This window comes from Megalobrama amblycephala, linkage group LG20 (genome assembly GCF_018812025.1).
Source record: "Megalobrama amblycephala isolate DHTTF-2021 linkage group LG20, ASM1881202v1, whole genome shotgun sequence".
NCBI classification, from domain to species: domain Eukaryota; kingdom Metazoa; phylum Chordata; class Actinopteri; order Cypriniformes; family Xenocyprididae; genus Megalobrama; species Megalobrama amblycephala.
In genome coordinates, this window is record NC_063063.1 from 30,829,244 (window position 1) to 30,843,294 (window position 14,051).

Below are 14,051 nucleotides of genomic sequence, written 5' to 3' on the forward strand. Positions count from 1 at the left end.
TACACCTAGGATAAGTTGAGGGTGAGTAAAGCTTGGGGTGATTTCCATTTCAGAGTGAACTAATCCTTTAACATGCAATATCACCATTCTGCCCAAACGATTTTGTAGCTAAGAACCAGACCCTTAAAATTTCTCTCAGGGACTGTATTGGGATTGATGTTACAGGTACCTCCTTCAGCCACGTTACAAGAATAAGAGTCGAGATCTTTTTTCTTTTGCAGATTCAGTCTGCATCTCCACAGAGTCCTCCATCTGTTGCATTCCCTATTCTTCTTACGGAAATAATGGAACTGGCGCTGCGTTCGTTCCGTAAGTAGAATAGGGAAGGCGTGAGACATACAGCGTAAGCTTTTTGAAGAATACGAAAGTGCAGTTTTGGCGGAACCACTTGGAAGGTGATCGTTTGTTTATATACATTTACATTTTTTTCTAAAATGACTGATCGTTTTGCTAAATAAGACCCTTATTCCTCGTCTGGTATCGTTTAAAGCTCTTTGAAGCTGCACTGAAACTAATTTTGACCTTCAACCATCTGGAGGCCACTGAAGTCCACTATAAGGAGAAAAATCCTGGAATGTTTTCATCAAAAACCTTAATTTCTTTTCGACTGAAGAAAGAAGGACATGAACATCATGGATGACATGGGGGTGAGTAAATTATCAGGAAAATTTTATTTGAAAGCTTATTTGAACTAATCCTTTAATGATCAAGTTGCATATGAGAATTATAGGAAGACTTTTCAATTGGATAAAATATTTCCTGAAAGGAAGAACATACGAGCAGACTTATCAAGTGAACGTTATAGAGAACAATACACCTCAGGGTAGAGTCATAAGTCCAAATATTTTTCAGTATGAAAATGACATATTTGTAAATATAGCAGTAGGTATAGGGAAGATTAGTGTTTATGGATGATTGGGCAATCAAAAAGGAAAAAAAGTAGAACACAGTTAAGAAAGTACGGATATAGCAGGTTGAGAGGTGGGGAATAAAATACTATTTTTATTAACATACTGCCTAAAGTTTGCCTAACATCATAAAACTAAGTTTTTGAAAACAGAATAATTATAATAAGAGCTTTCAATCATTATGTGTGAATCAGATCTGCTTTAACGACATTTAATCACATGAACATACAAAGTTCTTTCAAGTTCCTTTACATTTTCCCGAAAACTGTTTTTTTGGACTACACTTTAAAGTTTGTCTTGGCTGATTCAAAGAAGAGTTAAAGAGTTAAAGAAAATAGAAATATAAATGTTCTAAAATTTATACATAAAGCATGTAGTCTTGGTCTTCTACTGAGTTTACGGTTCAGGCTTTTATTACTCAAGCTGACACACTGAAATGACTTTTCTGAAGACATTTACGAAAACAGGCACCAGGAACCCCACAGTTCAGAGAGATCTGCAGATGATAAGCACTTTGAACAGAGAAGTCAAACACCTGAAAAGAGATATGCACAATTAGAAGTCGATTTCCATTGTTCTGGCAAAAAAAAAGATGATGTTTCAAACTGGGGTCAAACATACTTTCCCTGTTCCAGTAAACTCCTCTCTGCAGCTCCTCAGGAGAAACTGAGGATTGACTGTGTATTCAAGTGAAGGCAATTACTTCCATCACACAGTGATGATATTCTAGAATACAAACACATGAAAGACACAATAATTATGAAAATCACAGCACAGCTGAACATGTTTCATAGAATAGAACTAAAAGAGACTGAATGTTACCTTTAATGCTCCACAGGTCCACATCTTCATCCTCACATGAAATGCACAAACTTGGCAGTAAAAAACTGATCAGCATCTCAAATGTTTCTTAATAGGCACATTGTTACAATTTACAACACATTTGTTAAAACAAACAATCAATTATCACATTTCCACAATGAAGGAAAATAAAATGTCTGTAGTTTATAATACAAAATGCATGTTTGTTTATACATATCTGTAAAATGTGATTAAAACAACATTCAGATGGTTATGCAGCAGCCAGTAACAATTATGCACCATAATATATAACAATATATTACAACAACATATATCTGGTATATCTTTTGTCACTGTTTTTCTCCACAGTGTCCTTTCAGTGCAGTTATTACAAGATCAGTTCCTGAGATTAAAAGTTTAACCAAAGACACAATAGTGAGTTTTCATGGATCAACACTTGCGTGATTCAAACCTTTAAGCACAAAGCTATGACACCCCAAAAAACAAATACAAAGTGCTTTATCAACTTAAACATAAATAAAATAATTCTTGCTGAAAGTACTAGTTTAGAGTCCCAGGTGAAAGAAGTACACTTCAATAATGTACTTCAAGTGCTATTTTTGTGCATTAATTTTGTACTTAATATGCTAAAAATTCTTCTTTCAGATAATCTTAAGAACATCTAAGTGTACTCAACTGTGCTATTTTGAGACACCATGAATTTGAACTAAAATGTGCTTTTAACTAAATACATTTTTAAATACAGAGATAGTATGTTAAAAGCACATTTTAGTTCATATTCATGGTGTGAATTCAAAATAATTCAAAATTAGTGCATGAAAATAGAGCACTTTAAGTACACTATAGAAGTGTATTGAAATAGTGTTTTTTTAGTGCACTGGGTGGTAGGAAATCTCTAGTGTTGCTCAAGATGCTAATCGTAGATGATGTAACATTACCAGTATTGGTGGTACAGACAGTATTCATGGTCAGAGTCCATTATTAAAGAATATAAATATGAAAACAGAAATGGACAAAACATTTTGCTGGACATGGCTGCTATTATGAATGATAGAAACAAAAATACTGAACAGAAAACTGGATAATTACTCACTGTTTCTGTCTGAACACTTTAAGCTCTCTTTGTTCTGTTGCTCACAATGTTTCTTTATTTCTTTAATGCTGATTTAAATTATAAATCCTATCTTCTCTTTACTGACCCATCAACAAAATGATCAAAATAATGAATAATGTTACTGTGGTGTCTCACTGACAGCCTCAGTCTCAGTCTGGGACATCTGATTGGCAGAAGTCATCAACAGAGTGTCTTTCTGATCAGGGGACGAGTCTTCAACAACATTCACCTGTAAGAAAACACAGATTCACAGAAGATTAGAGAAATGAACAGGACTGATGTCGTAAAAGCAGGTGTCCGAAAACTTTTGGCAATATAGTGTATAGAGACCAATTATATGAATATAATTGATAATATATAAATATAATTCATATACTTGTCCAGGGAGCGATCAAGGGTCAGGTGCCTTGCTCAAGGGCACTTCAGTCATGAGCACTGAAGGTGGAAGAGAGCGCTGGTCATTCACTCTCCCCACCAACAATTCCTGCTGAGACTCAAACCTACGACCTTCAGGTTACAAGCCTGACTCTCTAACCATTCTTTCTTTTTTTTTTCTTTTTTTTAGACAAAGTATATTTTATTTTAATTTGACAGAATCTCACCTGATCATTGCCCTGCCACCTGTTGTCTGTTTGAACAACAAATAACTCTGGTTAACATCACAAATAAAAAAATCTCACTTTTTATTTTTTAAAGTCAAATTTCATCAGCTGTAACACTTACACTTCCTTCTTATCTGGTGCCAGCAAGAGTAAATCAAAACAGCAACTGCAACATTGAGCAGCAGAACAGGAACAACAGCAGTGTATATTCCTGTAGGAACAACAGCTGAAGACAGACAGTCATTATTACTGTAATTAGCAATCCAATATTTACCAAAATCTTTGATATTTACAGCTTTCTACTTTTGTTATCAGTTTTATGATATTAATATTTTTTGATATAAACTGATAGACAATGCCATCTTGTGGGTTTTAAAGTAGCTCGAATGTCAACTCGACAATTAATTTATTGCATTTTTTCATGTTAATAATAGATTTGTTAAAAGCACATTTGATATGCACATGAGGTGACAAAGATAATCACAATACTAATATTATATATTGAGTTAAAACTCTGTTTTTCAAACAGGCCACGATGAAAACACTTGACAGCTTTTCTAAACCTGCTCAATGGATGAAACACTGAATGACTAAACGATACTCACTAGTGACAGAAACACTGAAGCTCCTGATAATGCTCATTCTGCGGCTGCTGATCTTCAGTTTATATTCTCCAGATTCTGTGGTTCTGGTGTTTGTGATGGTCAGAGATCCCGTCTGATGATCCAGCTTCAGTCTGTCTCTGAATCTCTCATCACACCTAACATCTGTACAGATCTTACTCGGCTCTCCAGTGATTTCAGTGATGAGAGTGTCATTAAAATACCACACCATCGAATTATTTGGATTTGTTACATTAGAGTTTAAAGTTATGGATTCTCCCTCCTTCATGGACTTTCTCTTTATTTTATCTTGTTCAGCAGCAGGAACATCTGAAACACAAACCAAGATATGACTGGAGGATGAAAACAACAAGAGAGAAGAAGATTATATATATAATGACTCACTATGAACAGAAACACTGAAGATCTCTTTACTGTTTCTGTTGCTGTTGATGATCTCTAGTTGATAAAGTCCAGAGTCCGTGTCTGTGATGTTTGTGATGTTCAGAGATCCAGTCTGATGATCCAGCTTCAGTCTGCCTCTGAATCTCTCAGTACCTTCATTACACTCAACATCTGTACAGATCTTACTGAGATCTCCAGTGATTACAGCAATAATAGTTTCACTGAAAATCCATTTAATAACTTCCTGTTGGTTTGTTTTAACACCAGTGTGAATAATGACTGAATCTCCCTCCATTACAAAGGCTGACTTTCCATCTGAACCAATGCCAAGAAATCCTGAAGAAGAAATTAACAGTTAATTAAAGCCAAACAAAATTATACATTAGGAAAATGCTGTGAAAATGTTTTTCTACAGATCATAAAGAGAATAAAATATGTCTGGATTCATGTAACACATGCAAACAAATATCATATTCCATGTACACACTGCAGCTAAATTCGGTTGTCAGTTCAGTGCTTTATCGCGTTCTGTACACACACAGTTTAGTAAAATACGGGAGTGACAACCGCATTCTACAACCGAATTAACTCCCGGAAAATACAGGTAGTGACAACCGCATTTACAGAAATTCTATGAGTGTACAGAACCGAACTGAACTAGTTGTTAAAGTCCCCCTGTAGTCAATTATTTTATCCCTTAAAACTCATCTTTGATCACCAAAATGACATATTTTTAAAAAAAGTGAAAAAAAATTCTTCATGCCTTAAAATAGCTTGAATGTAACTCTACAACTTTGCCTCATTTAATATACACGGATCAATGAATATGCAAATTAGCCCCGCCTCCACTCGCTCATGCCAGCTCGGAGAGTCTACTGTTGCTATACTGACGAGCAATTTGTTGTTTGTGTTGTGGATATTTAAGAAAAAAAGCTTGCTTCGCTTAGTATATTCAGTTTAACAGCTGTGCAACTGAACTGCTCATATTTTCTGACGCTTAAATTGTGTTTTGAAGGTGATAGAGAGGATCTTTTCGTCGACTGAGAATCCAAAGACTGTTACTGAGTTTTTGAAATGAGCGCATGCGTAAGAACAACCCCCCTCCTTCACAGCTCATTGCAAAGGAACGCCTCCCAAAACTAGAACACAAAGTATTGGAACACGAGTGTTTACCACCGGCATTCGCTGTGTCGTGTTTTTTGGATTCATTATGTCGGACTCACCGCATATAACTCATAATCTGCAGTTGTTATTCCTGTCTCCTGACAAAAACATTGCATGCGGCGCCTGTGGAGTGTGGAAAGTTACTGGAGTGCGCAGCCGCGCTCGTCTCTCACAAGGAACGTCACGGCAGTGATTGACAAGTCAGAGGGCCAATCGTTTACGCGATGATGTATACGATTGTATATTAATATTATTACTTTCAGTGCACCTAATAAATAGTCTTTTATCAGTTAGTAAAGACAGTTTCAAGTAATATTGCAAAAATGTATAAAACAAAACATCCTCTTTAGCACCTTTAAATTATGAATTGGTAAAACGACTTTGCAAAACGGTCTGAATCCACTTGCATTTGTTTGGACTGCTCTCTCACTGAATCACCTGAGGTGATTTCAAAGTATTAAGAGAACAAGCAGCCGTTTTCCTCTGTGAACATGCACTAAATGGATGTTTTCGTCGCTTTTTGGAGTTTCCAGATTTAAAAAAAAAAAAAACATTCAGATGAAATCCTGCAGGCCCGTGTCTTCTCCGTTCATGAAATAAATGCATATCCGTGAATGAGCGCGGATTTCCAGCAGATTTACTTGAACTCATCAGGTAGGCTAATATCTATGGTTTGATCCATTCCATTTCGCGTGCACAGAGAGGAATGCAGAAACTACTTGTCAGCGCTGTCCTGTGATTTATCACTAAAATAGCTTAGAAACTAATAACTTTCTTCTTTTGAAGTAACTATTTACAACTCACAGCTTCACAATTAATAGAGAGACATGACTAATTCACACACAAAATCACACACTGGTACAGTACGTGCTAATTTATCTTTATCTAATTTACAAGCAGAAATCTGTAAGAAATGTTACGAACATAGATAAAATAACTGCTGATAGTGAGCTATGATGTCAGATCGCTCTTTCAATAGGAAAAAATATCCCACCTCTAATAGTCAATCATATTTACAGTACAAACCTTGTCAGTGAACTATGAGGGCAAAAAAAAAACAAACAAACCCAGAAACAAAATAATCGTTCATTAATTGTAATCGAGGTCAAATGTTCAATTAACCGAGGTTTTGATTTTAGGCCATAATCGTCCAGCCCTACTAAAGATGTTACTCTAAATTGTAAACAATGTTTTGGAATAACAGAAGAAATTTGTACAGTTTATAACCTTCATTCAATAAAGACTGTGGATATGGTTTACATTTATAAAACATAATTTTGTGTTTTTAACACATGATGTGATTTACAACAATGACTCACCATATGAAGAAAAACTGAAGTACTTTTTACTGATTATTCCTTCTTTGCTGGTGATCTCTAGTTGATAAAGTCCAGAGTCTGTGTCTGTGATGTTTGTGATGTTCAGAGATCCAGTCTGATGATCCAGCTTCAGTCTGCCTCTGAATCTCTCAGTGCCTTCATTACACTGAACATCTGTACAGATCCTACTGAGATCTCCAGTGATTTCAGCTATACGAGTATCACTGAAAATCCATGTAATAACTTCCTGTTGGTTTGTTTCAACACCAGTGTGAATAATGACTGAATCTCCCTCCGTTACAAAGGGTGACTTTCCATCTAAACCAACACCTGAAGAAAAAATGAACAGTGAATTACAAGCCAAACAAAAACACACAACAGGAAAGTGTAGTGAACATTTTATCTACAGATCATAAAGATTGTCTGTAGAGAAATATGTCTGGATTGATAATGTAACACATGCAAACAAACAGCAGAATATCATTGATTCACACATTCAGTCATCAGACAAACATACAAGAGTCTCATGAATTATCTTCAACAACTGAACATCATACAACCTGTGAATACTACATGAATATTATGTTTTGCAACAGTGTTTTTATTTCTAGTCCTACTGTATGATTCTCCCATACACGCTTACTCTCGTGTACATCTGTATTCATTTGACAGAAGTTTTTATCAAGTGACTCGCATTGTATTCAAGGTACATTTTATGTACTGATTTAAGATATGGCAAAGTCTACTGGTGGTATGATGCCATGTTACTTTTAGATAGTTTTAACATGTCACTTGACATTAGCACTCGTTCTACTTGTTCGTCGTTAATTTTTTTCATTTGAAGCAAATAAATAATGTCGAGCAAAAAAAGAAAAACAAAAAAACCCCCACTAATTTTCTTTGTTTATTCAAAGAGAAATTGTGACACAGGCTATATAAATGTCTTTGAATGATGTAGTTTCATTTCTTTATTAAAAAAAAATTGTGTTGTTTTGGGAACCAAGTACATTCTGTATTCCTTATTCTAGAAAAAAGTATAGTAGCCTGTAACGTGGTGTTTCATTAATTTGGTTTTGGGAAATTTGTGTAATATTTGTGGTACAAAGATAATATCAATACTTTAAATTATTGTCATTTTCACTTCGCGTATCAAATTATAACAGAGAATGGATTATGATGAGAAGGATAAACATGAGAAAAAAGTCTTTAGGGATCATGTAATCTATATAACAGCTATATAACAGCTTCTTGTATTCTGTTAGTAACCAATTTGTATTCAATAACTATAATAAAGTATATCATACCTTCCTTGGGAAGAGCTTCAGTAACAGTTTCTTCAGCAACAGCTTCTTTAGTAGCAGTTTCTTTAGTAGCAGTTTGTTCAGCAACAGTTTCTTTAGTAACAGTTTCTTCAGTAACAGTAACAGATTCTTTAGTAGCAGTTTCTTCAGCAACAGTTTCTTTAGTGGCAGTTTCTTTAGTAACAGTTTCTTCAGTAACAGTAACAGATTCTTTAGTAACAGTTTCTTCAGTAACAGTAACAGATTCTTTAGTAGCAGTTTCTTCAGCAACAATTTCAGGTTTAATGGGCTCTGTGAACAGATTTTAAACCACTGTAGACTGAAAAAAGTACACTTGCAAACATTTTGAATTATTATAAACAACAGTATTATATACTGTACCTGTTATATTCACAGTGAATTGTGTTTTTCTTGCTCCAAACTTTGTTTGCACAAAGAATCTGAATTGTCCAGTCATTTCTGTAGTTGGAGTGTATCTGCATGTGAAGCTGTTTCTCTGTTCACAGGAGTCCAGAGGAAACTCTTGTTTACAGATTGCTGAGTTATTATATTTTTCAGGGTATTGAAACTTATACATTATAATGCAGCATTCAGGGCGCTTCTGAGAGACGCTGCAGGTGAGAGTTACTTCTTTCCCCACATCTCCAGTCACTTCCTTACAGCTTATATTGCAGACATCTGAAAAAAAAAGAAAAAAAAAGTTATAACAGTTTGATACATCAAGAGAATTACTGTAATTGAACATATAAGAAATTGAATTTAAAGTTGAAATGTGTTGCCTCTGTGATATTAGCATCACCAAACAGAAATAAAAAAATAACAGAATGTCAATTTCCTGAAGAAAATGTGAGTGGTCCATATCGAAAAAGTCTGTTTGCAAAGCCTACGGTGAAATGTGATTGGTTTACCAAAGAATCAACAGTGAAATCGTGAAAACAATGAAAACAAATAAATAGAGCTCAAAAAAAAAAATTGCTTTGCATTGTGAAAAATTAACACAAATTAGTATTGATGGCGTGAAATCTTTTTTAATTGATATATAACTCCTTATTTACAGTTGGAGCAATGATGTGAACATCAACAGCTTCAGCAACTCCAGTGGCTTGCTTTTGCTGCATGGTTTCCCGGTCATTTGGAAAGTCAGTTAGTAGTGGCCAAAAGTGATGTCCTAAGAAAAGTTGATATCTTCATCCTTAGTTCACATATTTTTTAACAATGTTTTAAAGATGTAAGCATATTGGATAGCTGTGCTTGGAGTCATTTGTTTTATCCGTGATAATGCAATGGTACCATGACACTGTGCAGACATTATGTTTGGCCAGGCTGTCATACGAAGAAATTATAAACATATGCAAAAACAAGAGAACAAATGAAATATTGAAACCTGATGATGTTGTAGTCAATGTGTGCTTTTTCTGAGCTTTTTTGTTTTTCTAAAAGCTTATAGCTGTAGTTTGCCTTTTTTGACAAAATTGTGTCAGATAAATAAGCTTAGCTTTTGTTCTCCCTTTCTATTTTAAAACATTTAAATAAAACACAAAATTTCCCTTATACTTTGATGGTTTAATCAGGGTCATTAAGAAATAAAAAAAAAAAAAAAAAAAAAAAAAAACTTTGCACATCACTTTTGGCCACTACTATAGTACTATACTTGGTGTAGTTATTAGTAACTAGTTACAGTGTAATGTTTCTTTTTGCAGTAACTAGCAGTGTAACTAATTACTAACAAGATTTCAGTAATAATATTACAGTTTCTATCCTTAAAACAGCTCATTTGATGCCTCAATCAGGCTCAATGCCTACTGATTTGAAATCCAACAATCCAATAATGACTAGATTGTAATGTACTAGATTCAGTGGATGGAAATATTGCCATTACAGTGATTTTGTCAGGAGAGAAGATCTAAACACTGTTGTGCAAATTATGTAAGTTGTGGCATTACATGGCTTGCCCACCCACTGTCACAGCCACCAGCACTTGCACTCCATTTCCCAGCATCCCTGTGGTTCCTCACCTGCACTCATTCACCAATCTCCTGCACCTGCAAGTCATCAACACTCATCATAACTCCGTATTTATGCAGTCACCTTCCTCACCAGTGGTCTGGTCTCGTCAATGGAAAGCACTACGTCTCATGTACCTGGACACAAGATGGCTGCCAGTCCAGAGCCTCGTCGCAAAATGGGCGCTATTCCCGAGCCTCGTCACAATGGCCACCATTCCTGAGCCTTGTCGCAAAATAGCCGCCATTCCAGAGCCTCATCGCAGGACGGCCGCCATTCCGAGCCTCATCGCAAGATTTCCGTCATTCCCGAACCCTCGGTCAAGATGGCCGCCATCACACCTGAACCCTTGGTCAAGATGGCTGCTGCCACGGCTCTGCATCTCTTCCTCACCCAGGATCCAGTCCCCGACCTCAGTCTAGTGATGGTTCCAATTCCTTACTAGAGTCCAGAGGTGACTCTCTCCTTCGTCCCGAGTCCAGAGGCGACTCCTGTCCTCGTCCTGAGTCCTATGACGGCTCCAGCTCCAAGCTCCTAGTACCTATCATGGTGTTAGCATTTATGTGTGTCTGGGCAACACACACACATCGGCTGCAGTCCCTGAGCCCACTCCAGCTCAAGAGTCTTCTATCCCAAACACCCAGAGTCTCGCCTAAGTATTTTTTTTTAGGGGGGGGACTATCCATCCCCGACCTTGGTGGCCGAGCATGGGCTCTGGGCTGAGGCCACAGAGCCTGAAGAGCCTGACCCGCCATGGCGTCCCGAAGAGCCTGGCCTACCATGGCCCCAATCAGGCAGTACCGTCCTGGAGACCCTGTATCACCTGGATCACCCGTCACTACTCCAGGATGCCCTCCCTCCCGGCTATCTACCCTATGTACTGGGAGGGGGGAGTACGGTCACAGCCACCAGCACTCCATTTCCCAGCATCCCTGTGGTTCCTCACCTGCACTCATTCACCAATCCCATGCACCTGCAAGTCATCAACACTCATCAGCACTCCGTATTTATGCAGTCACCTTCCTCACCAGTGGTCTAGTCTCGTCAATGGAAAGCACTACGTCTCAGGTACCTGGACACAAGATAGCTGCCAGTCCAGAGCCTCGTTGCAAGATGGGCGCTATTCCCGAGTCTCGTCACAATGGCCACTATTCCTGAGCCTTGTTGCAAAATAGCCGCCATTCCGAGCCTCATCGCAAGATTGCCGTCATTCCCGAACCCTCGGTCAAGATGGCTGCCACCACGCCCGAACCCTCGGTCAAGATGGCTGCTGCCACGGCTCTGCATCTCTTCCTCACCCAGGATCCAGTCCCTGACCTCAGTCCAGTGATGGTTCCAATTCCTTACTACAGTCCAGAGGTGACTCTCTCCTTCGTCCCGAGTCCAGAGGCGACTCCCATCCTCGTCCCGAGTCCAGAGGCGACACCCGTCCTCGTCCCGAGTCCTATGATGGCTCCAGCTCCAAGCTCCTAGTACCTATCATGGTGTTAGCATTTATGTGTGTCTGGGCAACACACACATCGGCTGCAGTCCCTGAGCCCACTCCAGCTCAAGAGTCTTCTCTAGCCCAAACACCCAGAGTCTCGCCTAAGTATTTTTTTTTTTTTAGGGGGGGACTATCCGTCCCCGACCTTGGTGGCCGAGCCTGGGGTCTGGGCTGAGGCCACAGAGCCTGAAGAGCCTGACCCGCCATGGCGTCCCGAAGAGCCTGGCCTACCATGGCCCCAATCAGGAAGTACCGTCCTGGAGACCCTGTATCACCTGGATCACCCGTCACTACTCCAGGATTCCCTCCCTCCCGGCTATCTACCCTATGTACTGGGAGGGGGGAGTATGGTCACAGCCACCAGCACTCCATTTCCCAGCATCCCTCTGGTTCCTCACCTGCACTCCTTCACCAGACTCCTGCACCTGCAAGTCATCAACACTCATCAGCACTCCCTATTTATGCAGTCACCTCGGTCTCCTCAATGGAAAGCAATACGTCTCACATACCTGGACTCCTTACCTGTTACTCACCTGAGATTCCCATATCCTCTTCCATTCATCTTCCATCATCTGTTCTCTGTTCCCAGTGGATTCTTCATCTACAAAGACATCATGTTACACTCCAGCAAAGTTACTGTTCCAAAGTGCTTGTTCATTCACTCACAGGCATTCTCCATCTGCCAGTGTCCGTGCCTCTGTTATAAATAAACAACCTGTTTTCACTTACCTGCCTGCCTCTGTCTGTGTCCCTGACACTCACATCCCTCTGATCCCGATTATTAAATTATATTACTATAATTAAAAATCTTTCTGGAAAATGAAACCTTAAGATTAAAAGATTAAAATCATGAAATATAAACGTATATGGTTAACAGAGAAATTAGAGCTACCATTAGCATCAAGCTACACATGACAATTAATGTGATTTAATACAACACTTTTACTTAAAAGTCACTATCAGTCACCATTAAGTTTTTAAAATAACTTCTCACTGCATCCAATGTGGATTTTCAAATGAAGAGGCAGAAATATGTTGAAGATACACAACTACAGCTTCTGTGGGGCGTAAAGGAAAAGTAATAGAACTAGTAGTGGAACTAATTACTGTTGCCAGAAAGTAATAAGTAAAGTGATAATATTACTTTTGAAAAGAGTAACTAGTAACAAGTAACAAATAACTTTTTTTTGAGTAACGAGCCACTGGAACCAACCAATCACAGTCTGCAAAAGACTGTCATACCTAGCAACAGGGTCAGCCCCACCTCCTCACTAAGATAAAAAGTGACTGCTCCAAAAAATTATTGCTCCATTAAAGGGATAGTTCACCCAAAAATGAAAATGTGATGTTTATCTGCTTACCCCCAGGGCATCCAAGATGTAGGTGACTTTGTTTCTTCAGTAGAACACAATTGATGATTTTTAACTCCAACCGTTGCCGTCTGTCAGCCGTATAATGGGACACAAACCGATCATTTCGTGTCTTAGGACATCAATGTGTCGTCACGAGCCGCAGGGTTTAATTTGGATTTGTTTATGCATATTTTTTGACTCTTATAAATTGTGTTACCATTGACACCCATTATACGGCTGACAGACGGCAACGGTTGGAGTTAAAAATCGTCATTTGTGTTCTACTGAAGAAACAAAGTCACCTACATCTTGGATGCCCTGAGGGTAAGCAGATAAACATCACATTTTCATTTTTGGGTGAACTATCCCTTTAATACATTTAAATTAAAGGAAAAATGCATCCAATGACTACACTATATACTCACCATGTATAGTAGCACTGAATCTCCTAATGGTGGTGATGGTGAAGCTGTTGTTAGACTGTTTTCTGCAGATTCTTTGGCTGTTGATCAGTAGTTTATATTCTCCAGAGTGTGTGTTTGTGATGTTTGTGATGGTCAGAGATCCCGTCGGATGATCCAGCTTCAGTCTGTCTCTGAATCTTTCATCACACTGAACATCTGTACAGATCTTACTCTGATCTTCAGTGATTTCAGCGATGAGAGCGTCATTAAAATACCATAAAATGAAATCATTTGCTTTTTTTATTAAACGAGTGTCTAAAGTGACAGATTCTCCTTCCTTCACTGCCTTCCTCTTCATTTTATCTCTTTCAGCAGCAGAAACACCTGAAACACAAACCAAAGTGTTTATCATGCTCTTTCTCCATTTACAGTCTGAAAAGCTAATTTTTCCACATTTTATAATGAAGACATTTTGCATGTTTTTTTTTTTTGTTTTTTTTTTTTTTGATCAAATCGCCTTTGCATTTCTTTTTAAAACATTTACAGCCATTTCTAAACTTTTCACTTT

At 38.0% G+C, this 14,051-nt stretch overlaps 1 protein-coding gene across 3 annotated transcripts in view; it reads right to left on the bottom strand.

Moving 5' to 3' along the window:
* Positions 1-1,293: 1,293 nt before the first annotated feature.
* LOC125255407 overlaps positions 1,294-14,051 on the bottom strand; it is a 28,981-nt gene continuing 16,223 nt past the window's right edge. For 2 of the 3 annotated variants that reach the window (XM_048170621.1, XM_048170619.1), the window contains 11 exons: positions 13,505-13,867; positions 8,619-8,915; positions 8,241-8,528; positions 6,937-7,266; positions 4,454-4,789; positions 4,052-4,378; positions 3,568-3,672; positions 3,447-3,472; positions 1,731-3,073; positions 1,530-1,634; positions 1,294-1,443 (listed from right to left, as the gene is read on the bottom strand). In XM_048170621.1, coding sequence (XP_048026578.1) covers positions 2,963-3,073; positions 3,447-3,472; positions 3,568-3,672; positions 4,052-4,378; positions 4,454-4,789; positions 6,937-7,266; positions 8,241-8,528; positions 8,619-8,915; positions 13,505-13,867 — 2,183 coding nt within the window. In that variant the 3' untranslated portion in view covers positions 1,294-1,443; positions 1,530-1,634; positions 1,731-2,962. The remainder of the gene's footprint in view (positions 1,444-1,529; positions 1,635-1,730; positions 3,074-3,446; positions 3,473-3,567; positions 3,673-4,051; positions 4,379-4,453; positions 4,790-6,936; positions 7,267-8,240; positions 8,529-8,618; positions 8,916-13,504; positions 13,868-14,051) is intronic. The other variant, XM_048170620.1, reaches the window with a different exon arrangement.